The 24,779-nt window shown below is 48.4% G+C and overlaps 2 protein-coding genes across 3 annotated transcripts; one reads left to right on the forward strand and one right to left on the reverse strand.

Annotated features, from left to right (window-relative positions):
- Nucleotides 1-2,526: 2,526 nt before the first annotated feature.
- On the reverse strand, nucleotides 2,527-9,331 carry PEX11A (peroxisomal biogenesis factor 11 alpha). 2 transcript variants are annotated; one of them, XM_075045100.1, is made up of 3 exons: nucleotides 8,789-9,331; nucleotides 7,361-7,476; nucleotides 2,527-5,797 (listed from the first exon to the last, which is right to left on the reverse strand). In XM_075045100.1, the coding sequence occupies exons 1-3, from the start codon at nucleotides 8,926-8,928 to the stop codon at nucleotides 5,232-5,234; spliced, it is 822 nt and encodes a 273-aa protein (XP_074901201.1). In that variant the 5' UTR covers nucleotides 8,929-9,331; the 3' UTR covers nucleotides 2,527-5,231. The 2 variants fall into 2 exon arrangements, with proteins under 2 accessions (XP_074901201.1, XP_074901202.1); XM_075045101.1 differs by lacking the exon at nucleotides 8,789-9,331 and adding an exon at nucleotides 7,903-8,000.
- On the forward strand, nucleotides 8,174-20,301 carry WDR93 (WD repeat domain 93). Its single transcript, XM_075045097.1, has 17 exons — nucleotides 8,174-8,285; nucleotides 8,802-9,146; nucleotides 9,907-10,102; nucleotides 10,760-10,824; nucleotides 11,067-11,149; nucleotides 12,019-12,142; nucleotides 12,697-12,735; nucleotides 13,648-13,735; nucleotides 14,387-14,570; nucleotides 14,778-14,848; nucleotides 15,315-15,401; nucleotides 15,716-15,847; nucleotides 16,379-16,595; nucleotides 17,299-17,359; nucleotides 18,112-18,268; nucleotides 18,396-18,576; nucleotides 19,767-20,301. The coding sequence occupies exons 2-17, from the start codon at nucleotides 8,883-8,885 to the stop codon at nucleotides 19,882-19,884; spliced, it is 2,067 nt and encodes a 688-aa protein (XP_074901198.1). The 5' UTR covers nucleotides 8,174-8,285; nucleotides 8,802-8,882; the 3' UTR covers nucleotides 19,885-20,301.
- Nucleotides 20,302-24,779: the final 4,478 nt, after the last annotated feature.

Genomic DNA, 24,779 nt, shown 5'->3' on the forward strand with positions numbered 1-24,779 from the left:
CTTATCCTTGCTCTGTTCATCTCTGAGCAGAGTTTGTGCTCCAGTCTGCGCTGGTACGGCATGTGATCCATGCCCCTAAATGTCTTTCTTACCCTCTCAGTGATCTTCTGCTGGACTCTACTCAAGATCTTTCCTGTGCTGCTAGGGCCAAAACCGTTCCCCAAATGTGGCTTCACAAGTGCTTCACAGAGAGGAACAACTGCTCCCCTTGACCTGCTGGCAACGCTCTCACTACTGCTGCTCTTTTGTGGCCAGCCTGCCTCACTGCGTGGAAGGCACTCTGCTGACTCACATCATAATTAACAAATCTGTTTGTGGTATTGATTGAAAAGAAAGAAGACACCACCTGTATGGAGCTATGATAGGTTTTGGTTATTGACTATGGAGATTAAGGATGAGCTACACACACGAGACAAGGACAACGTGGTGGAAAGAGGACAAATGCCGGAGAACAAAGCAATATCCAAGGGGATCAGTCCAGATGAGTGATCCAGGCAGCCTGCTGACACAAGGCTGCTGTGTGTCCTGGACCACCCGGCATAAGGCAGGGAGACCCTTGGCGTGTGACTCGGCATCAGGGGAGGCCCACGCAGCAGAGCCAAGTCCTTGAACACCCGCAGGTGTTCCACCCCTGTGCAGGACAAGGAGGTGTGCACCCAGCACGGCTCCATGGCTCCCTGCTCCTGGCTGTGCTGCTCATACACGGGGGTGGGAGACTTCCCAGGGACGTGGGAACGCCACACACGGGAGGAAAATACCCCCTTTTCTCCCTAAGAACCTGGAGTTCGCTTCCAGCCTGGGGCTCTGCAAAACTCACAGACTGCCTTGCTAGCTGGGTGCGGAGGCATATGAATGTCCTGGGCTGTCTCCAGCTCGGTGGCGGGGTGAGTCACTGCTCTCCAGACAGCGGGACAAAGGGCAGCAGCAGCCTGCTCAAAAGTTTGCTCTCTTGGCACTGAGACTTTTTCCAGCCCTGCTGGCCTTGCTAAAAGCGCAGGGGCCATGCCAACCTTCTCCCTGCCTTGGCCGGAGTTGGGATCAACAGACAACGCAGCCTTTGCTCTACTAAAGCCTTCGCTCATCCCCTCCCCTTCCTCCGGGGCAGAGGCTCTGCAGTGCAAAGGTACCACCGCCTCCACCCCCCCCCCCAGAAATACTTTCTGTGTTTCTGCAGGCAACATTTAGAGCTCACCGGATCAGCTGGGTGCAGGGAAACGGTTTTACACCCTTGCCTCCGCAGTCTGCTCCATACCCATTAATATACCATGGTCAGGGGATGAGCCAGATCCCCAAAGACCTGCAAGGCATCTTTACATTCAGATCTGGGAGGGGGCTGGAGAGGTAACTAATTCATTTCTATGCCCTATGGCAGGATCAGCACCCCCTAAACCACTGCTGGTAGATGTCTGTCCAGTTTCTTTTTAAGGACTGCTTTCCTGGGCAATCCATTTAGTCTTTTATTTTACTCACAGTTCAAAAAAAAAAGTGATTTAATTCTCCTTTGCTGCAATATAAATGTATTACCTCCTGGATGGATTCAGAGACCAATTGATTGCCTTCCTCTTGGCAGACAACCTTTTAGACGCTTCAGGACTTCTCACACCCTCCCCCAGTCACCTTTCCTCTACAGAACCGGTTCATTTGGTCCCTCCCTGGAGATGTTGGTTTTCAGACCTTTGATCGTTCTTGCCATTTACCTGGGAATCCCAAATGGCTCACGCATTCCTTGAAATATGCTAAGCATGGTACTAACATTAGGAAGGCCTTGTCTGTAGGTAGAATAGAAGATGACTTTGCACATCTCACACAGACCACTCACCTGTTAAGTTTCCATTACAAAATGTGTATGAGACCAGTAATTCAGAAGGAAACTCTTGCTAAAATGTTGCTGAATGCAATGCTTTATACATTGTTCTGGAACTGACATTTTGGAGCTTCCAAGTTTGCACGGCTCTTACTGCAGGGGATAGGAGCTAACAGTAAGCTCGGTTTTAATGGTTGTCCCAGCTCCATCCCTCCCCATCTCAGCTGGAGATGTTACCCTTCACTCCCTGCCCTGAACAGACATTTGATGTTAAACAGCTGCAGCGATTTGCCCTATGACACTAAGACCCATCCAAATGAAAGGTTGTTTATAAGATACTAAAATGCAGCTACACCCATTCCTTTCACTGTAGCTGTGCCTACACTGGGCAGAAGGCTCCAGCTCTCTCCACTGGTACTCAAGGGCAACTGATGGCAATTCTGAAAAATGTCATTTTGCTTCAGGACATGTCATATGCAGTTTTGCCATGTACTCACGTATTTACTTCTTCACGTTTTTGCAACTGAAATGGGGATTGCCAATGAATCTGACGAATCTGGCTGCCATCTTGCTACTGCGAAAGGACAGCTCTATAACCCAAGAGCAAATATAGGAGCTGTCTCTTTAACAGCATCATCCTTCATAAAATTCAGAGATCAGAGGGAGGATTCCTCCTTCGGCATCTCTTTTCCCCACCCTTTAAGTCACACACAGACACGGCGTCACACTCATCTCAGTTTATTGCTTGTATTCAAACAGCTGTCCTTATTTCAACTGCTGTATTAGAAACAAACAAACAAACAAAGGCACTGAAAGGATTTTCTCCATATGATTGTGATTCTATGGCTTCAGTCACATTACATGAAGGTATATTAAATTGCTAGCCTCCAGCTCGGATGCAGAAGGCAAGTATTAGTGCTTAACATCCAGTAAAGAGAGTTAATCCTCTAAGTTCCAACCCACATCATATAGAATGGGACAGGTAAGGCTGAGACAGTCTGAAAATTCACTGCCCCATCTCCCACATGAAGTCCATACTTGCTAATCCATGCCAGTGCCTACAGAAGAAACATCAAAGCCTGGCTCACGGCTTTGCACAGTGTTTGCCTGGCACAAGGGAAAAACCCACCCTTCTCCCTCCACAGGGCACAGGGAGGTATAGCTGCCTAGGGGCCACGTCACTATATTAATTCATTTCCCTTTACCTATGAAGTACAAGAGAAAAAGACAAATCAGTTCACAAACCAGTGAAAGAAGTATTTTGTGTCCGAGAGCTCCCCTGAGAGGAATTCAAAAAGGCATTTTTTTGCAAGAAGATGAAATTCTGTAGACAAAAGGCAGCCAAACCTCTGCTGCCAAATCTTCAAGACTCCTCTTCCTTCCTTACAGGGGTTGCTACACACTGGGGTCATGATCTAATCTGACCAAGGGAGGGATAGCATCCACATTGCCAGGAGCTCAAAGGCAAATGGAGTAAAGAAACGAAAAACCCCATTGTTAAAAAGGAGAGAAAGCCCTTGAAGACAATGTATCCCATACATAATGCTCCATTATAGTCTGAACCACCAGTACGCTCTACTTTTAATGGTATTCATTTCTATATGAAAAAGAAGAGCTGCTGCAGGCCACATTTGATCTTCAGGCACACTTAATTACCCTGCCCAGCAACCTCTTTTCTCAAACACTTCATTGGCACGCTAACACTTCAGATTCAAACTAGAAGTAATTCCAAGCCCGACCACAATGACTTGAGGTAAACTGGGGCACTGCCTTACCGTGTCTGCTCAATCCCACAGCCTTCACCTTTTAATAGAGACCAACACCTTTTAATTTCTGTTTCCAGACAGTATCAGAAATAATAAGAGAGTACTTTAGTCCAGGTTAGCGTAGTCTCTGTTAACATCTCCTGACAGATTAATCAATGAGTCCTTGTACCAGAAAGTAGCAGAACACACAGGCCTAACTCTGATGAAGAAAAATGATAATTTTTTCTCCTATATAATGTGCAAATTTTTCTCAGGTGATGTCAGAACTGGTACTCTGCAAAGTCAGGAGCAACAAAGACTGCATGCCATGTTAGTCAGCCGGACACAGCATTTCTCCTTTAACCTAGATTACACTACCAGGCAATCATTCCCAACAAGGTAAGTGATGAGCAATAATGCAGTTGCAGGGCAAATGTAAGGCATTTTCAAATGGTAGAACCCATTCAGCCAGCGAGGGAACACACAAGAAATCTTGTGGTCATGAGAGGGGAGGATAGGGGGACCCGATAGGAAAATCGAAACCATGAATGCCCAAATCCAGTAATAAGCTTTCCTTCTCACAGGGGATTCTTATATTATCACGACCAAGTCCATTCCCTTCCCTCCGGGAGCTTACACAACTAGAACACACCCTTGCAGTTTTTCTGACTCAACGAGCTCTGAGCCCGGCTTCTCTCATTAACTGCAGGTTCCAAAGCTCCTTATTATACTGGAATTTTTCACATAAAATTAAAACAGCAAAACAAGCTCCTTATCACAGTACGACTAATGGAAAATCATTGCACTTGGAATCACAGGGGTTTGGGAATTAAGGTGCATGTGTAATGGGAAATTCAGTGCTTGTGAGTGATTCCAGATTCAGAGCTTTGGAAAACCAGTTCCCTAGAAATCACAGCATCATCAGCACTCAGACAAGCTTCTCCCACACGCTGTCCTTCACCAAAACCCTCAGCCATGGCCTGCTGAAGAAGTCAGAGCTGGTGGCCAGTGGTCCTTGGCTCACATTATCGAAGGAAAAGAAGAAAGTGCTGATTTCCTGGGACACAAACTGGCACTCGCTGGACTACAGATCCAGTGTCACCAGTGCACATTACAGAGATCATCGGAAGGTCAGATCATACCTCTCTTCAGTTAGCATCACACTGCATTCAAACCACTGCCTACAGGTAACAGGATCCATCAACCCAAACCCATCAGAACACTCGTACTTGACTTCAGGCCATTTTAACCACAGCTTCTAACTTGCCTGAGCCCACTATAGAAAATCTGACTTTGATGGGTGAATTCCAGCTTTGCAGTGTAAACATGATTAGTTATGAGTCATATACCTATTACAGTTGTCTATGCAGCTATTTCACAACACTGTGTTAAAATATAGGAACATCAGTATTTCCTTATCTAGCAGCCATGTTCCAAGTCCTGTTTCTCTTTGTGAAATATTACTCTGCCTTCTCCCATCTCCACTCCATCAGGGAGCGTGTCATAGCACCAAACTCATCTGCAAAGACACGGGGAAGGAAAAAGGGTAGAATTCACTTATTCAGAGGACAAAATTAATCTTGAGGTTACTGTGAGACATGTTCATTTTGAAAGTGCCATATGGAGGATAAAAACCTATCAGATGATCAAAGCTCACTGCATACTCTGCAGCTCCTTTTATGTCACTGTTTCAGCTTCAGCTGTGGGCTTGCTATTGTGAGGATCCCCACCAGGGAGGAGAGGATGCCACAGAAACCAATCACTCCTGGGTTGGTCTTGCAGATCCCTAGCGTATCCAAAGGACCTGAGAGATCACAGAGATTCTTCACCAAGTCCAGCAGCAAAGGAGGATGTCTTTTCAGTATCTGAAACAGCAGGAGGAGAAAACCATGCAAACCATCACATCTCACACAGTTTAGTTCCTGATTGTGTTTGTCCCAGAAGGAATTCTCCTTTGTCTTTTCTTCCTGTACAGCTTGTTCCAGCCTCCAGGAGATCTCATACCAGTCCCTGGCTAGATTCATCAGGAGTGAAAAGTAGTAACACTTGGTAGCCCAATTCCGCCACTTCAGCTTATCGACATCAGGTCGGAGCCCAATGCTTTTCAACCATAGGACAGCATCGCAGACGAAGTAGAGGGCACGGGTCAGGTTGGAGGCTGTAAGGCAGAAGCGAGGAACCACATCTGGCAGCTGTGTAGTTCTCCTGGCTGCTACCAAGGCATGTACCATGTTGCCCAGTCTGAACACTGCGAGAAACCCCAAAAGGTTAGCATGGCCTAGCCCTTACCGCAGAGACACAGCCCTACGCAGGACAGCTTGGCATGTCACTGTCCACATGTACTTTTAAAAGTGGGCTTTGGGCATTTGCATGCTTAAGCATTTTCCTCTCACAGCGTGAGAAGCTAGTATTAGCGAGAAAAGGGGTGTAAGCATCTCAGTTCTGTCCTGCACCAGCCCAGGACCTACACACAAATTTTGTCAATAGCTAGGACTTGCAGCCTTCTCCTGCCGCTCTGTTCTCAGCGCCTGGATGCCCTCTGGACCAATACCACTCACACCTCTGAATGAGTCAGTGTCAGCAAAAAACGTGACACAGAGCCTCCAATTTCAGCTTCACTGGATTTCACCTAACTCTGTGGACAGGAGATGTTACGGCATTAACCCCACTGCAACCATGAGCTACAACTTTCCTAAGCTTCTGTGAAAGCTGGTGATTCATGTGCCGAGCACACCGAGACCCAAGTCCCTCCTCAGCCATGAATTTGTCAGTGGTACATGTAGTTCCCTGCAAACAGGAACAGTGTATTCCATTTCAAGCCATAATATACGGCAAGCCTGATTTCATCCGCTGCACAGTTTAGGTTTCACCCTGTGAATGTTAATACAATATTATGCAAAATACTTTTCATAACCTGCTGCACCGTCACAGTGACAGATGTTGGCAGCACCCAAGCTTAGTGGAACTGCAAGAGTCCTGAATTTAGGCCTGACGTCTATTAGCGAACTGTTTAGCAGAAGCAGGAGAGTTATGGCTATGCTGATAAACCAGCTGGCCTCTCGGCTAGAAATCACCATACTCTGGAGCTAACTGGAATTATAAAACAAATCCATGGTAACATATTAAATGAGAATATTTGCCTCATGTATTGAAATTGTTCCAGGATTGAGCAACTGGTAAGTAGGTGTAAGATCAACCTGAAAGCAAGCAATACAACCACAGCAACAGCGTGACCATAATGGATGCAACTGTGACACAGAATGAAGTGATGGAAACGGTTAGACTATGAGAAAAGTATGGAAGGGTATATGATTTAGTAGAGTATAAATGCTGAAGAAAATTAATACGTGAAGTAGGATATAAAAAGCCATATTGAAGGATGGTCCTTCAGAGGTGATTTTATTGGCATGATGATCTTTAACGTTAGGCCATCTCAACCCATTAGCTGGAAGGACTAATGAAAGCGCAGTAAGCTGGCCTTGCATTGTAACTCTGCGGTCTGTCCTTCAACAGAGATGACAACTCGATGTCTGCAGTGACCGTTGACTGTTAACTTATTTCTCTAGTTCTCTCAGCGATAATTCAGACTGCCTGATCGGAGAGGAGGCTGAAGAAGTAATAAATGTCTCTCTGGCCCTATCTAGCCTGGCAAGCCAAGGCAGGGATATGGTCTACTGACAATTTTGTGAATGTACTAAAAGAGGTTTTGTGGCTCTAGGCAAGTTAACTACAGAAAACGCAAGGCCAGGAGCTGTTTTGCTGGAAGGAGCAAGTGAAGACGGACTCATCCCTCTAGACACCAGGTACTTACTTTTCCGGCCAGAGCTCATGCTAGTTTCCAACTGCTTGAGTTTCATTACCAGCTTCTCTTTATCAGCCTTATGCTCTATTAAATAGCTAAGCAACATGCATGTGTACTGAGTGGCTCTGGAATGGAAAAAATGAGGAAAACGGTACACAGGTGAAACACGGACAATCTGCAGCAGGGGCAGCGTTTATTTCCGAGCTGAAGGTCACCCCGCTCGCACCCGGGCGGTGCCGGGGTGAGTTCTGCCCCTCGGGGAAGGGGCACAAGCGCAGGTGGGGCGGCTGAGGACAGGCAGAGCGGCGCGGCGGGAAAGGGGCCGGGGCCGGGGCCGGCCCGGGGGGACCGGGCAGCTCTCCTGCCTGAGGCAGGGGGCCCTAGAGCGGCGGGGGGCTGCGTGAGGGGCCGGCCGAGGGCCCCAACACCCAGAGGGGCGGTGGGGATGCTCCGCCCCACGGGGGTCCCCGGAGAGCCGGCACCCAGGGGCCGGGGCCGGGCGGGCTGAGCCCCCGGCCCGGCCCGGGGAGGCCGCCCGGCCCCGCACTCACCGGAAGAGCTGGTCGCGGCCCTGGCTGCGGTTGGTGAAGTCCACGAAGCCCTCCATGGCGGCGGCGGCGGCGGCAGGAGCCGCGGGAGGTGTGCGGAGGCCGCGGCCGCCCCGCCCCGCCCCGCCCCGCCCCGCCCCGCTCCGCTCCGCCCCGGCGCCGCCCCACCGGGGGAACCCTCCGCTCCGGTGCGCGTTGCCGGCCGGGCCCTGCCGCGCCGCGCCGTTGCCACGGCGACCGTCACCAGCGGGGCAGGTGTCGCCGCTAAAGGCTCCCCCCGGCCGCGCCGTCGCCGTCGGTGGTTGCGGCGGTTCCGCTCGGGGAGGCTGGAGCGGCCCGGCCCGGCCCGGCCCAGCCCGGCGCGGCCCCTCGGCTCCCGCTCCGAGGTTAGGCCGCTGTGTGGGGTGACGGCGGTGGAGGTGGGCCCGCCGTGAGCCCGGCTTTGGCCTCAGGTGCCCCGGCCCCGAGGGGGAAGCTCAGAAAGCACCTGGGGGCTTGGCAAGGAAGTTTATAACATCCAGTGAAACCACCCGCTTTCCAAATTCATTGTTGGGATACTATCTAGGCCGAATAAGTCTTTTAATGAAGAACAAGCTAATATTTTTTAATGCTGTGTCGTAATTCTTGTACAAACTCGTGCCAAAGCTTTGTCGTAATTCTCGTACAAACTCGTGCCAAAGCTTTTGCCCTCCCGTTTTCTGTGGGTAACCTACAGCCGTCTGCGTGGCTGATGTTCCCAGAACAGGACAAAACCCCCGAGTAACAGAGGCGGTGCAGCGAGTAGAAATTAGCTGCATAGAACAGGGTTGTTCTGGCTATCGATACTGAAAGGCCCCCCCCCCCTTCCCTCCTAGAGATCATTAATAATCTTTTTCTTTTCCCCCATTACCGCATGAAAGTAGATATTGCACGATTCTTCGTTCTTCTGCATCTACTGTGATTCCTGCATCTGTGGTGTGTTTTGCATCTGGACTGGCAGAACCATGGCTGTGTATATCCGGAAGGATCCCCTGGAGATTCCTCCACCATCTGAAAAGGACTGGCTAAAGGAAGACGAGGAAGATTTCTTCCTGCAGGATCCTGATCAAAAGCGTGATGCGTTGCCTCAGCCCTTCAGGATGGTCAACAAACTGGTGATGCTGGTTTTTGAGAATGCTATGGAAATCATTGAAAGAAGGGAGATGTTCCGAGAAGTGCAAAAACTAAAGGTCCAGCCTACAAAATGCTTTCCTACAGCTGAATTCCAGGTACAGAGCCCCTCACAGAAGAGATAGCGTTAATCACCATAGCAGTTTTCCCAGAGAATATCCATTCAGTTGATTTTACATTCTTCTGTTCATCACCTTCCTTAGAATCCACCACCATCTCACTGATTCACTTCAAAAGGCTGCAGCTTCTAAGCTTGTCTGACAGGTTCTGCTTGCCACCCATCTATCACACCTCTCTGAAAAGAGAGAAGCAGATATTAAACAGCACTAAATTCACCTTCTGCTTCTCAGGCTGGCTCCACCCATGTTTGCCAAGGAGAAGTAATTAGTCAGTAGCATATAAATGGGCAAACTCAGCTCTGTGTTATGGTGAATACCCTAATGGGAGTGTTGTGAGCAGAAGGGCAGCGCTGCCTTCCCCATCGTTCTGTGAAGGATACGCTGGCGTCTGCTGGTGTTCTGCGACTGCCCAGAGGAACTCAGCATCCTGTCGCAGCTCTGCGTTTGCAGTGGGAGGGCTGAGTACTACTGAGTTCTTGGCCTTTAAAGTCCCTTCTGCTTATCGGAAGGGAAAAGGTGGGAGCAAACTTTCTCATTCCCAGCACAGGAACAATCTCTGTGACAGAGATGAGAGCCCCTCCCCTGCTTTTCTGATGAAAGCTCATGCAAAAATTTTTCCCTTGTAGAATAAATCAGCATTTTCTGTTGGTGAAAGGGTAGGATTGTATCACTAGTATGGCTGATGTACCCTCCACTGGGGAAGCAGTTTGGTACACTTATCTTTTCCCTTTCTTGGTAGGTAACTGGAAGAGCCAATTGCCTTGCAGTGTCTGGAAAATACATCTTTGTCGGTCTGTCCGTGGGTCTGGCTGCCTTCAAGGTGTCTGACTGTAAGGAGGTCTGTGCTTGGGATGCAGTCAAGACCGAGATTTGTGCCATCCATGCTTCGGATTTGGGGAATGAGAGCCATGTCCTGCTTGCTGTGGATGAAATGGGTTAGTGTGACATGGATTTCCTTGACCTAGCTGGGGATGGCTGTGCTCTGGGGCTGAAGAGTTGGTAGCTGCATTATGGAAGAGTGCTAAGTCAGGAGGAACGTTAGAATGGCTGACAGGTTTCCTAGAAAGCCCTGCAAAGAGGGCATTAGATAACAGGTTGTAGGGTGACAGAGTGGCCCTTAGGGCCTTGTGATTAGTAGAGGGTGGGGGTTTGGTGTCCTCTCCGGAGCAGCAGAGGCAGGTGCAGAGCTGAGAGTGAAGTGCAGTAAATTTTAGGAACACCTTGGACCAGAGAGAAAGAACCATTGCTAGGTATGACCTCCTGCCTGTGCTTTGTTTCAGCACCTGTAATTGCACAGCCCTGTGGTAAATAGGTTGGTCTGTTGATTCATTTGAAACCTATCAATTCTGGTGGAGATACTTTTCAAACTGGCTTATCCATCTCTATGTACAATCGAGTGTTTGCTCATGCTGGCATAAGGAAGCCAGCAAAAGTTCAGTGCTGGAAGCGGTGGGATATTCTTCCTTGAGTCCAGGAGAAAACGTAGTCCTGTTCACTCTCCTGCATGTTTTAACAGCCATCTCCCAAGAGCATGGCTACTATCTGTTCACTTCTCTCCTCCTGCTACTGTTACTTTTGTATTTCTATTCCAGGGCTTGTCTGGCTCTTCTGCTTTCACAAGGGAGGCTTCCTACTCGTTAAAATCCTAAATGAAATGGTAAGTACTGAGTTAATTCCATAGGCACTGGGCAAAGGCTGGTAAGTAATCACTCATGAGGAGTACTAACTGCCCTCAGGAATTTCTGTCATGGGCAGCAGCACTCCAAGAGTGCTGCCCCATATTTATTCCTATTCTTCCAACAATCTGTCTGGCCTTCACCCTGTTGAGAATTGTGTAAGGCCGTGGAGCTCTCTGAATCGGTGATCTCACTTTGATGCCAGCCTGTTTTTCTTTGGAAGGAGGATATCAGCAAACGAAGTACTTGTGAGGAGGTGGTGCTGTCCCCAGGAGGCGATTATGCAGGAGTCCTGCTGCAAGGCAAGTGGAGGAACATGGTGTGTTGGGTGACGGCTGTTGTGTTCTAGCAGAGGGGCCAGCAGCCATGCTTTTAAAATGCTCAAAGTGTTCTGGGTTCCAGGGGTCCTGTTCCTAACCCTCCCAGTCCTTCCTCCAGCTTAGAGAGCTGCTCCTGCCACTCTCTGTCCTCTCCAAAAGGCCTGATATGGATCAGGACTGATCCCAAACTGAGCTATCTGGAACTGGTCAGTGCAGTTCCCAGCTCCCAGAAGGCTCAGTGAAAGCAGGTTTCCCACTCGTCTCCAGGAGTACCAAACCCAGTTCTTCCTCTGGTTCGCTATGGCTCACTGTTACACTGGAAATACGTACACTTGAAGAATTTTCTCTGCAAACATAAGCCAGACAACATAGAGGCAGTCTTTAAAAAAACTACAACAAACTCCTTGCTACAGCATTCTTCTGCTTCATGGCAGCTGCCTTTGTCAACCCATTTGCTGCTAGCAGGTTTTTTGAACCTGTTTGGTGGAATCTGCCTGGACATATGCTGAGAATGAGATGCGTAGCATCCACAGAGAACCAGTGTGAGACCATGTCTCACTTTCTACTTTACCTCAGAGGCTACAGGTCAAATTCTTTGACTGAGTTGCTTAATGGAATTTGTTTGGTGGATGTTGGACCTCAAGGACTTGAACTGGAGGCCGAGACGTCAGTCTCAGTCAAGCATGTGAAGCATTAAGTGGGAGGAGAGGTGGGCTGCGTGGAGTTCACAGGGATTTTATATTTCAAAAAATATCAAAATCTTGTTTTAAGGATATAAGATAACAGAGGCTGCTTGCTTGAAAGACCTTTTCTCCTCATTTCCAATTGCTCAACATGGTTTCCCAATGCAGACAGCACAAAAGCTTGGCTGGAGATCTACCGATTGCCTAAGGATTCCTGGCTGAAGGAGGTGGAAAAGAACCCAGGAGCTGCAGCAGGGCTGGCTTGCAGGGAGAGGAGGCCAACTTGGACATCTGCGGTACAAAACAGATCCATCTCCCACTGTGCTATTTTTTCTTGCACTCTTTTGCCTACAGGTCTTTCCCCAACCCTTGCTCCTGCAGACAGCAACAGCAAGATACAGGCTGAACAAGTCTGTCGGCCCTGGGGAGATGGAGTATATGTCTCTACAGCTGCTACAGCTGCCCATCCCACATTTCACAAGGCCTTTTTGTTACTGGGACATGTTTACTCTCCCAAGGCTGGCTTTCCAACGAGGTTCCCTTGGTCCCAGGGCTAGCATTCCTGTTGCCCCTCCCTGAAACTGGCAGCTCCTTTCCCAACAGTATTGCCCCATCTGAGGAGGCCCTGTATAAGGGTATTCCCACAGGGCTTCTCCATTATGTTACTGGGGAAAGGTGAAGGAGTGGGAATCACGCTGATAGCTCCACTTGGGAGTCTGGTCCTGAACCAGGGTTCGTGTTTTAGGCTATCTACCAGATGAGCCTGGTGGGGTCATGTCCGAACCCACTAGAGCAGGGCAGGGTCTCTGCCTGTTTGCACTAACCACTGCTACCTCTGGTTCTTTGGCAGAAAAGTCTGGAGCTGCATGGAGACAGTTCTGCAGAGATGGTAACTGGGCTCGATGAATGTCCTGAGCTGTTACGGGGAACTTTTACATGCTGAGTCAGTGCTTAACCCTCTCCTGCATCGCTTTCACCCTGCTAGATTTCACTTCTCAACCCACAGGCACCTTCTGCCCAGCACCTCCAGTTAACCCTCTGTGATACCTGCCTTGTAACTCTTCCCTCCTCCTTCAGCAGAGACTTTTCCTGGCCATTTAAGAGGGAGCTGCTTCTCAGCCCTGTGTTCAGGGCAAACATCCCTCTTAACCTGGCCAAGCAAAAAGCAAACACCCAGGTGTTCCCTCTTTGCTGATTCCACGTAAACTACCCAAGTTCCTGTCACTTCCTTCTCAGACTTGGTTGATTATTTAGCCAGATCTTTTCTATTTAGTCAAGTGTCAATGTAGGTGGGTGGGGTGGTGGGGATAGATCGGTGCTAGTCCTCTGTAGTACTTTCCATTCCTAGCCAAGCACATATGTGACCTCTTCCAGTCCTGGGCTTTCTGAAGTAAAATCTGGTTCTTGTATTCAGAAGAACTCTGCAACCTTTAGTCCTACTTCTTTTTTTTTTTTTTTTTTTCTTTTTTTTTCCTGAGCCTTGATGTGCCCCACCCAGGCCTGTGCTGCAACAAGAGTATTTCAGAGAGATTAGTAAAATCAGAAGTGGAGGTTATTTAGGGCACAAAGACAGGAGGTGTCTGGGCAGGACATCCTTTGTAATGTTGTTGAGAAAGCAGTGACCTCCCTCAAGCTTCTGTGTTTTGGCCTGAAGAATGAGCCTAAACCCAGTATCTGCTAGGCAGTGTCATCCAAGCTTAGCATACACTTATGTTAGGAAGTGCTTGATTCCCATGAACAGGTGAAAACTCAGCAGCATAGGGCACAACACAGTTGTCAGGCCAACATTTTTCTGTTGCAGGAGTCTCCTGTGTCTGCAAACCAAGCTGATGCAAAGTTGAGTCTCCCAGTGCTGCTGCTGAACGTGAAGCCACCCAAACCCATTACAGGTTAGGACTGATTCTGTACTTGAAACCTGCAGCCTCCTTCAGGTGGCAAAGGAATCATGGCTCTTATGAGTACAGAACAGGTCAGAAAGTTTCAGTAACATGCTCCCTGGTCCCTTCCTGACCTGTCTTTGTAGTTACATGTAATCCTGTAGTGGGAGTTGCTTTTTACCCAACCATCTCACATGTCACCTTAGCACAAAATACTTCAGCATGTCTTGAAGTATGTGTCATACACCCTCAGCTTCATTGTCACCAGAGAGGGAGGAGGTTGTTTCCCAGATCCTAGCAACCTGGTGGCACCCCTAGTTCACCACTCTGAGTCCTGGATTCATAGGAAAATGCTGAGGATGGGGATGGAGCAGACCTTATGCTGGGACAATTTCAGGGAGAATGACACAGAAAGGCAAGGTGAGCTGGGTCCTCAGATGACTTGCCCTAGTCTCTGCCTTCAAATACTGGAAAATGGGCTAGTGATATAGAAAGTCCCACATAATATATTCTTAATGTTGAAATACTTCTACCAGGAAGATGCAATGTGTCCCTCTTCAAGACAGTGTCACCCTGAAGGCAGGATGGTCAAAGTACCTCTGAGCACTTCATGGTGTCTGCTTCTCCAGGGCTGTGCCTTTTCCCTTTGTGTTCCCAATCCAGGCAGTAGTTTTAAAAGCCCTTTGGATGCCTTGAAGAAAGTGGATGATGACAGCATGCTTGGCTTGGGGTACAATCACCTAATCAAGGACTCCCAGTGGGAGCAGCAGGAAGCAATCTTCCGCAGCACTTATCGGGAGTATCTGGAGGCTGAGGGTGTGAGAGAGAGCAAGGAGGAGATCCCCAGGTGAGTGGGAGCACCAACCAGAATTTCAGTCCATGAGACTTCAACACAGGGCACTTTTTAAGTGTAGATGGAAGCCTCTGTCTTAGCTTTGCCTCCTTCATCCCAAGGCTTCAGGGCAGGGGGCTAGAGCCATTCCAGGTCTTGTCCCAGTGCTGCCTACTGTCAAGACCTTTCTTTTATATATATTTCATACTTCCTTTTTTTCAGACATGCTACTTTTCATTTTCTCCTGCCTAGCCGGATCCTACAGGTGGGACCTGAAATGAAAGTACAGCCAGGTAATCCAAATGGGCAAAAAGCTGTTAACATATGAAGCACATCATTGCATGATGTAGAGCTCCAGTTAGAGCTCAATGGCTCTGGCTTGGGTTCGCTACATAAATTCCATCTCCAAGGACATAAGCCTGGATAAAAATGTCAACCTTAAGACTTATAAGTCAGTCACTGGCATGGAGTCAAACAAACTTATCTCCATAGTTAAAAAAAAACCCAAAAAACCCACTACATGAAAAACCCCCAAAACACCAAAAAAGATGAGGGGGCACATAGGCAAGATAAAAATAACAGGCAAGGGAAGAGTTTGTCGTGGTTTAGTTTCTGTGTGAGCACAGTTTCTGTAAGTCCCATCAAGGAAACTGTGAGAGCTCTAATAAGAGCTTTCTAATGGTATTTTAGTGTCCTGGATTGTTCCTTTCTTTGTCTCTGATCTCCTTCTCTTTTTTATTGTCCCCTTCTTTGTACTAGATGTTCCAGCTGGCATCGGTGTGCACTGGGATGGAAGCCACAATCTCTGCTTGTACTTACTTAACCGTCCACTCAAGGAGAAATCAGGTAAGAAAGTCTTGCTTTCTCTAGCAGAGCAGTCTGTAAGGAGTGGGAGTATTCAGTGACCAGTGGCTGTCATTCAGTCAGATCTTCATGATTCAGGGAAATGAGGAATGGGGAAGAGAGCTTCCCTATATCTTGTAGGTTAGGCTGGATTGTAGGGCTCCATGTTGTGTAGGCTGGCAGTATTTTGAGTGAAGCCGCTCTGGCAGGAGACCCCAGAATGGTGCATGTTTTATTGGGAAACTGAAAGCTGGTACCATGAGAGAGAATGTTCTGCACCTTCTTACAGTTACCTGTCTTCATGTCCTTCTGTTTAGATTCTGATCCAAAGCCTGATGTTGTGTGGCCATGTGCAGCTCCAATTGCATGCTCGGCTGTCAGCTCCTGCTCCAGGTACCTGGCACTGGCATGTGAAGATGCAACAATAACTATTTGGGATAAACACCTAGGTAAGCTTGCCCTTTGGGACTGTCCATTGGAATCACAGTGGATAAATTGCTCCCTTCCCTAGGAGATTGAGGCTCTGGCTTGGTGTGAACAGGGGGCTGGCAGTGAGTTTACAAGCAAAACTGAAAATATTTGGACTCCTTCATGGGATGCTTGGCCAGAAGTTGCCAATGCAGTGTGACTGCCTTAGCCCTGACAGAACTCTTCCCATCCACAGCAATGCAGGGGCTGCGAACTGAGGACTGATGCCTGTCTTGCCCTGAGGCTGTGAGACAGCCACTGCTTTGTCACTGCACCCTCAGGTCATCTTTAAGGCTGTTGTGGCATCACAGTCCAGGCTGCCATCAGTGCTAGTGTCATCCTGCCATGATGCAGGGATTCTTCTGGCAGAAGAATCTTCTGCCATCAGGATTGTTCTGGTGGCTGCTGTCCCTGAGCAGGCCACAGTCCAAGCTAAGCTTTCCTTGGATAAATTGCCATTTCCTTTTTCTTACTAAATTGCTGTCTTTCCTCCCCCACCGCTGCTTCCTCAGGATACCCACTGTCTGTGACTGCCATTGTAGAGGAACGTCTCATCCGTAGTATCCACTTCCTGCGGAGTTCTGCAGCTGTTAGCGATGAGACACCTTGTCCTGGCACAGATTCTGTCTGTCCCATCGTGCAGCTTCTAGTGCTATGTACAGACAGCTCTTTCTATTTGGTGAAAGCACCCAGGGCCGGGAAGTCCAGCATCACGCTCCTGGCAGACAGGTGAGGCAGACTGATGGACCTTACACCAGCCAAAGAAACCATGTGGTATAGCGGTCAGGTCTGGCAGGGAGCCCCAGCTTTCTGTGGAGTAGAGAAATTTCTACTGCTTTTACCCAGATAGCTCTGCCATGCTGCTGTCAGCAGCAAGAGTGGTTTTGCTAGGAGTCAGTTCCAGTGCTAAGATCCAACGGTTATGCCAGAATTGGGGGTGCTTCTGAGTTCTGTGCACCAGAACACAAGTGCTTGTAGCACTACTCCAGGGCTGATGTTCAACTAGCTGGGTCTCTGCCAGGTACCCAGGGGGATTTTTTCTTCTCTCTTCTGCCCTTGCCAGAGTAACTTCCCCCTAGAAGTCAGAGTAAACATTTCTTGCCATCTTTCTAGCAATTTTATGTTCACTTATCCCCTTGGTTTGAGGAGAAGTGTCAAGTTTGGGGAAGCTGCTGCTCTGAAGGCTATGGTTTCATGCTTCCATGGCAGGCAGGGGATTTTTATCTCCAACATAGTTCCTAGGCAGGTTTGCACAGGGATGGGCCTCGGGGGTTCCTGCCCAGGAGGAGGCAGGCTTTGTCTCCATAGGGAAGGGGCTTGGCTGGAACTTTATGCCAGACTGTGTGCCACAAACTGCCATTGTCATTATCGCAGCCTCTCAGTACGTGCCAGGTACATGAAACAGTGACATAAGACTGAGTGTGTTTTACAGGCCTGAAGATCCAAATCTTGCTGTCAGCGCGGTGGTGCCTGTCCTGGCATTCCCCAGTGCGGTGAGTATTACTGCCAGCTCTCAAGAACTCTGTGAGAACACAGGTCCATCTGGCCTGGGATCCTGTTTCCAGTAATGGCTGTAACTGTGTGCCTAGAAGATAAAGAACAGGGTAATCAGATATGGTATTGCCCTCACATCCTTTCCCAGCCTCCAACTATTTTTAGCATGGGGACTTCCTGAACCACTTACAGGTCTGTATGTAGCTGGTCACTCTCAAAGGATTTCTCTTCCGTGATCCTAATCAGTATCCCCTTGCACTCATGTCCTCGAATTGACCACTGATGTGGGTGGCACCGAAGGCCTTCTGCACATGGACAGGGCCAACTGCAAAGGCAAGAGGGTTCAGCCATGAAGCTTCAGGCATCAAGGTCAAATATGAGAGGGCATCATAGTGAGGAGAATTTACAAGCACAAGTCCAGCCAGACCTTTCAAGTGGCCTCAGAAAGTTTTCAGGCATGGGGAGAAAAGGACTAAAAGCTGCTTGCCAGAGCCAACCATGCAGAAAGCTGGATCTAGTTAATTTCTAACCTCCCCTGCTGCCTTTTTCCAATCCCAACCTGCAGCAATTCCAGTCCAAGTTTCCTGCATGGCCTATTCTTGATCTGCTGTGGCCCTATGACTACTGGGCAGGCAAAGAAAACAGCATCATAGTTGGGGATGTGAAGTCCTGAATGTCATTCCATGTCATTTCCAGGAAATGCTTTTAAGTTCTTTTACGTCTATTTCTAAGTGTCAACTTGCTGTTTCAGGTCCTGGTCTTCTCCTGGGATGGCACGGTGTCCCTGATGAACACTGCCACATCGCAGATTGTTTACTGCTTCAGTACTCCACCTTCTCATGCTGTAGCATCCTCCTGGCAGCCAGTGTTCATAGTGGATGGTGTGAATCAGTGCTTGCTGCTTCGAGGTGGGTAGCGCCTTGGAGTGGTCTTAGGTACATGGTCGCTGGGTGCATTCAGCTGTGCACTGATCCTTGATAATTCTTATTGGATGACTCCTGATGCAATAACCCACTGTTCTTTTTCTCTGTCTAGGAGATAGGCAGCAGAACACAGATGCACTGGCACAGAGCAGAGCCAGTCACAGCACCATCTTCCTTTTTGACTTCAACTCCTATCCACTGAAGGAGGCTTTCCCAAAGGAACCAGATTTGCCTCTGAAATCCTTGCAGAACCTGCCATGGATTGAGAGATGTAACATTTTCTTACGTGATAGGTAAGGTTCTCCTTCAGACTGATAGGTAAGTGCATGTGCATTATTGTAAGCTGTGGTGTTGCTCAGGTCCATGCAAGGTCTTGCCCTGGAGCTTCTGGGTTCTACTGTGTGTTGTGACAGATTTATGTCTGGGTAAGGTTGATGTTCAGGTAGCTGGATTGCTGACAGCTACTCAGAACCCTTCCTTCTCTCGTCTGTCATTCCTGGAACAACTTAACTGCTGTAAGTCAGGATGCCTGGGGCAGGCTCATCATTCCAGGTAGACAGGGCTTGCTAGTTCTAATGTGCTTTTGCGCAACACAGATTGTGCAAGATTGTCTGGGAATATGATCCTCAATCGTCTGCGTCTTCCTTTTGACCCCATAGCGAGGCAGAGCTGGATCTTTTTTGTACCTTGCTCCTCCTCTCCGTTTCTACGTTCACTTGATGTTTAGGTAGATTTGTGTTGGGGTTTTCTCGCTTTGAGAAGGTCTCCAGAAGCCTCAGGCCGAGGTTGCAGTCAGAGCTTAGCTGATGCATTGAGTTCATGCTGTCACTAGATGGCAATGTGACATCTCTTATTGGGTGACTTTTTCCTTGAATTACTTTTGGCAACCTGGGGCCAGATCCGCGTCAATGATACTCTGTTTGTTCTTTTCACTATGCCTTAATTCTCCAATTTGAAATGGAACTGGTGGGTGCAGGTATGACCTTACAACACATATTACCTGGTAGCCATCCCTAATTCCTTGTGTCCAGTGTGAATCCTGTGGTGTTGTCTGGCTAGTTAAATGCAGAAAAGTTTCATCCCATGCTACCAGCCACCAGTTCTGTCCCTCATTCTCATAAAGCTGGAGACGAGACTCTTGTCTGCCTTATACCAGAAAAAGTGGGGAGACATCACTTCCAGGGATATCTTGCTCCCTGGGTACTGAGAGCTGAAGCCAGAGCAGAGCAAATACAACTGCAGTGAGACGTGTGTCTATAGAGGATAACAGGCAAAGAGAAATATGGAGGTCATTGCTGTCAAGAACAGCAAACTTGAGTGCTGAGGGGCATGAGGGAATCACTGAGGTTTTTTGGACACAAGAACTCTGAACTGCTTAATTTGTTTCGAGACCCAGGGACCCTTGAGGGAACCAGGGTAGGGTTGTCTGCGCACTGGGGGAATGGCAGGGACTGTTTTAACCACCCTTTTCTTCCCTCGTTAGGCAGCAGAGTCGGCTGGGACTCAGGGAGCAGTTGCCTGAGTACTGGAGTCGGCTGCAGGCACAAGCAGCTGCCATGGACAAGGAGAGACAGAAAGTGAAGGGACAGAAGAAGCTGTAGTCAGCCTTGCATCCTGAGGGCCAGGCTCTGCACTATTACGATCCTGCAGACCCATGATCCAGCACTAATATTTTGACAGCAACTCTATTCAAATCTATCCTGCTGCTTTCCATCCTGGGGCAGTTTGTCATCTGAAATAACTGCTTACCTGCCACTGCTCAACCACAAGGATCTGCACCCTGCCTCTCTCCTTACCTAACCCTCAGCCTGTTCCAGCAGGGTTCAGCCCCTCCTCATCGGAGACAAACACTGCTGATGGAAGAGTCTTGAGGTAAGAGAGGCCTCTCACCAAGGTGGCAGGCTCAACACCTGTGTGGTTGAGCTAAGTATTTGTGCTGGGTCTCTGAGTCCTCCCAGAGACCTGGAGCACCAGAGCAATATGGTATGTTACAATGTCCCTCCTTAATAAAGCCTTTTCTCCAGTAAAAGTCTCTTGCTCTTCATAGGACTGGCATTTTGTCAGACTCTGAAGTTCTATCCTTCTGTTTCTGGGGCTCACCAATGTGTCTCATCTTCTGCTCTGACCCAGATGGGCAGGCAGCAGCATCCTTGTGCTTAGCAAGAGACCTGGTCTTCAAACCAGGCAAATCAGCCATGAAGGTGGCATCCCCCAGAGCATAGCAACGCCAAGCAGCAGTGACACTGCAGAGTGTGTCAGGCCTGACCTAGGCTGTTCTGCAGTCTAGTTGTTTCTTTTGACTTCAGAGCAGGCAGTTTTGGGATAAGACTGCTTAGGAATTGCAGCCTGGAAATGTGCAGACAAACTCTGTGGGTTAAGGTCAGGCTAGAACCGGTGTTAGAGCCAAGAATTTGTCACTGAGAAGCAGGACAGAAGCTGGGGGGTTCAGAGAAGTCTGGGCTATGCTGAGCCAAAGACAAGCCAGGAGCGTGGCCAGCACATTGGTCAAAGGCCATAAAAAGCTGAAGCATCCCTCCTACAGGCAACACAGGACAAAGAACTAGCAGGGACAATTCAAGGCCAAGAATCCATATCCATGTATTTGTTTCTTACTCCAGAAGTGTATTAAGTTAGTAGCTTGCCTTGTATGCTTGACACATGGGGCAAAAAAGTATGCAGGCTCCCTGGTCAGTCTTTCACTTGTCAGTATTTTCAGGTCTGTAGTGCCGTGGGAGACTGGCAGCATCTAGATCTTGGCTGCAGAGTCTGATTGCTCAGTCATGGGCTGACAGCCTACCTGCATTTTGCACTGGGCATCTTTGTTGCTCTTCAGGCAGTCAGGAGTCCTCTGGAACCTGAGGGGCTTTGGAGCAGGTGACCCAAAATATCCATTCTTAAGCATATCAAACATAAGCTTTCTTGAGCATAAAAACCATGAGAAAGTCTCAGTCCTTTTACAACTGATTGTGCTTCCAGGATGACTGCCTAATCCACAAAGAATCTGACAAATCTGCCAGCAACCACTCCAATCTGTGTGCATGGGTGAGCTGTACTTTTTCCAGGTCTCCCTCTAGTGACTCCCCCAAAGGTTCAGCAAAGCATCAGTGCAGGGTGCTAGGGATTCAGCACAGGCTGAGCTATGTAGACATTCCCATGCCAAGGTCCCATTTCAGTTTTTTATAGCAAGTTGTCTTGTTTTGTTTGAGTTTTGATGGGAGGTCTCAGCTCATCCTCTGGAAATAAAGTCAGTCAGTCTGTTGTGGAGGTAGGAAAGAGGAGAAGCATTCCACTTGTTTCACAGTCTCAGATGCCTGGTTTTGCTCTGGAGAAGAACAAGATATACGAATTAAACCTTCCTATTTGCTACCTTTGTGAAGGGCTTTGAGGGCCATAGTAAAGCCTTTTGTGCTGTCATTTTCCATCTGCCACAGATTACAGCTTCACAGCTCATCTGATTGTTACGGATAGTGATACTGGGTTGTGTGAGCACTTGCCATCTGCTTCAGTGCAAAGTCAAGAGGGTTAGCTCAAACCATCTTCAATGCCTGTTTAAACTGAGCCACCTGGTTCAGCACTGAAGTGAACAAGGAACAATACTTGATCTTTTCTTCCGTTCTTGCTGTGGTGGCAGTAACAACTTAATTATTTTGTTTCTGTGGTACTTTAAGAAACAATGGACCTTCTGCCATAACTGGGCACAGGGGATTACTCAGCGTGGGAATTCCTATTCCTACATTGCTTCCTGTGCTGCAGAGAGCCAGCACAACTAATATGTGGCCTCTTGAACAGCACTGGGTCTAGTTCTTGCTATTTGTGCAAATGTAAAGGGCTTGGGGATCTGTGCCCTTAATCCTACCCCATCTGCTTTCCATTCAGACAGAGGAGCAGGGCTTGCCTAGCATCAGAAGAGGCAAAACAGGATCTGCTAAACGGTTAGATGTACTGTGCCTCCACCAGTTTGTGTGTATTCATCTTGATATGTGCTTGTTTGTTTGCAGTTTGAATTTGCTCTAAAACTCTAATCATGTGCTTGGCCAAGATAACCAGGAGCTGGCAGGCTCCACAGAGAAAGGAAAACAACAAGCAGCTGCAGGAGGCTGATGAAGAGCCTTTGTTTTTACTCATGACTTCAGCAGGGGACCATTTGTTTCCTGATTCTTCGAAGGGATACAGAAAAATTGGTATGATCAGCATGTTGACATGTACGTTGGTGATGGAGCTCTGTACTAAGCACCACAGCACATTCTGGAGAGGACCAGGGGCTCCTGATTGCTCATTCCAAAGACAATGCCCTTGGCAGCTATTCTTGTATTCCTGCTCACTCCATGAGCCCTAGGCAGCTGTAGGTCTGAACCAATTTGAGCTATTCTGCTGCTGGAAACTATAGAAAGGCCTTGAGAGGTATCACAAATATCACCATCAAAAGATGAAACTGTAAGATTTCTGGCTGGGCCAACTCGTAGCTCAGTGCCAAGTTCAGTGAACTCAGAGGTGCTACCTGTGTATAATAGGAGCAATTTGGCTCCATATTTTGAAAAAGTAAAATAAAATTAAAAAAAGCAGTTGGTGGTTTGAGGCTTGTGAGAGGGAGGAAGAAGAGCTCAGATCCACAGAGAGGCGCTCGAGCAGCATCGTTCCAGCGGAGCTGGGTTACTGCCTAGCCATGCCGAGAGGGTTTCTGTGGGAGAGGAGGCTGTGCTTTAATCTCCCTAAATTATCTGCTGTTCTCTGCAAGAAGCCAAATGTCATCCCACTTCTTTGCATACTTGCTTGTGCTGTGGAAGCAGAGGAAATCAGAGGCTGATCTGATAAGATTCCTCCACTCCTGAGGGCCAGCAAAGGTTTGGGCTGTTTGGGTAAGCCATGTCTGTGCTGTTGGAAGCAGTGTGGTCCTCAGAAGAGCTCAAGTGTCATGTGCTCCGGGACCTGCACTCCTTGCACCTGTGTTGCCAGCTTTAATGCAACAACCCACATATCCCATAGTTCCTCACCACATACAACCTGAAAACATCCTAAGGAGGAATCTGCAAAGACCTCTCTGTCCTATCTGGGGCAAATAATGTCCCTGCAAGACACTGTGGGACATGCAGTGGCGCTTAGGGCAGGGCAGTCCCAGCAAGTGCTTTCTCTGTTTGCTGTGGAAGGAGGGGCAGCACAGGGTCAGGCTTTCACCCCTGCTTTACAAATCTGTGTCTAGATATAGGTGAACCCGGTACCGCATCCCATTCCTAATTGCTCAAATAGCTCTTGTTGTCCAAACTAGTGTTGCCTCATTACCTCTAAATGCCAGTTCCCGGTACCAGGGTACAGTTTCTTGTCTTCTTTTGAGTCCAGGCTATAGCTGTCGAGTTGTGCTGTTCAGCCAAGCTATGCAGATTAACTCTTTTGATCTTCCCCAATGCGTTGTGCCAGACATCTCAGTCTGGTTTAATTTGGGGTTTCTGCAAACCCCTTTCAGTTTGTCTGTTTCTGTTCCAGTTTGTTGCTGTCCGTGTTTCTGGTAGTGCTCTGTCAAGGACCTGGTACAATATTCATGTGTGGTCTCTCATGGGGCATGGGGAGCCAGGTTCTGCTGGCCTTCATACCTGATTTTGCAAGAGCAGGACCATTGGCTGGGATGAGAAACAAGCTGTATTTTCAAGGCCAAAATACAGGAGGAGGTTGGCTGAGCCTAGCCGAGGGTGCTAGAGAGAAAAGAGATTTCCATGATGTCTGGGGTGATGCTGTGTTTTGGCTATCGCCCCGTCGATTTACAGGCACTTTACACAGCTGAAGACGGACAGGGCTCGTGCTGTGAAGAACTTGCACCCTACGTAAGCCCTGTGCTGGGGCCGGGATGTAGTGCAGCGGACTGGTAGTGCAGTAGGGGAGGATTTGTCATCGCAAGAGCCAGGTCTTCGCGTGGCACACCTTTGTGCAGTGCCATGTGTTGGCTCGGCCCCGGGAAAGTCCATGCTTTAAGAGGAGGGGAAGGCAAATGACTCGTATCACTGCAGGGGTGCTGATGAGGCAGGAGGGAAATGTACAGTATCTGAATGGTGAATTGGCCTGGGCTGCCAAGTGTGAAACACTTTGCCTCAAGCTTGTCCCACTGAACAGCTTGTTTTGTTAGAAACTTTGTTTCAGCCCACTTGAGCAAACGCAGCTCTTCTGCATGTGAAGGGCTGGAGTTGTTGGGGTGAGAGGGAATAAGTTTGTCTTGTGAGGGGGTGTGCACAGGAGATGGAGATCTGTAGGGGGAAAAAACCGAGTCCCGCACTGAGCAACAAGGAAGAAACACTAATTAGGCAATGAAGAGAAACCTGCCAGGTTGCAATCCTGACCTAACAACCAATTATAGGATAATATAGCACAGTAATGCAGGGTAAACACTAAGTAGAGGATGTTTCTGAATTAATTCCTTTTTGAAACACAGTGATCATTTAAAAACATCCGGTATCCTAATTTTAAACTGCCCATCATAGATGCCAGCACAGCCTGTAGTAAATTGTCCCAG

Source organism: Buteo buteo, chromosome 13 (assembly GCF_964188355.1).
Source record: "Buteo buteo chromosome 13, bButBut1.hap1.1, whole genome shotgun sequence".
NCBI classification, from domain to species: domain Eukaryota; kingdom Metazoa; phylum Chordata; class Aves; order Accipitriformes; family Accipitridae; genus Buteo; species Buteo buteo.

Bases quoted from the DNA above. Each gene is read 5' to 3' on its own strand.
- WDR93 (XM_075045097.1), top strand. From the start codon at position 8,883: ATGGCTGTGTATATCCGGAAGGATCCCCTGGAGATTCCTCCACCATCT. The intron at 12,143-12,696 runs GTACAAAACAGA...GTTCTTTGGCAG, and splicing joins GGCCAACTTGGACATCTGCG to AAAAGTCTGGAGCTGCATGG. The intron at 17,360-18,111 runs GTGAGTATTACT...TTGCTGTTTCAG, and splicing joins TCCTGGCATTCCCCAGTGCG to GTCCTGGTCTTCTCCTGGGA.
- PEX11A (XM_075045100.1), bottom strand. From the start codon at position 8,928: ATGGTGGAGGAATCTCCAGGGGATCCTTCCGGATATACACAGCCATGG. The intron at 7,477-8,788 runs GTAATGGGGGAA...TTTCCATTCCAG, and splicing joins GCAATATCTACTTTCATGCG to AGCCACTCAGTACACATGCA. The intron at 5,798-7,360 runs GTAAGTACCTGG...GGTTTCTCGCAG, and splicing joins CATGAGCTCTGGCCGGAAAA to TGTTCAGACTGGGCAACATG.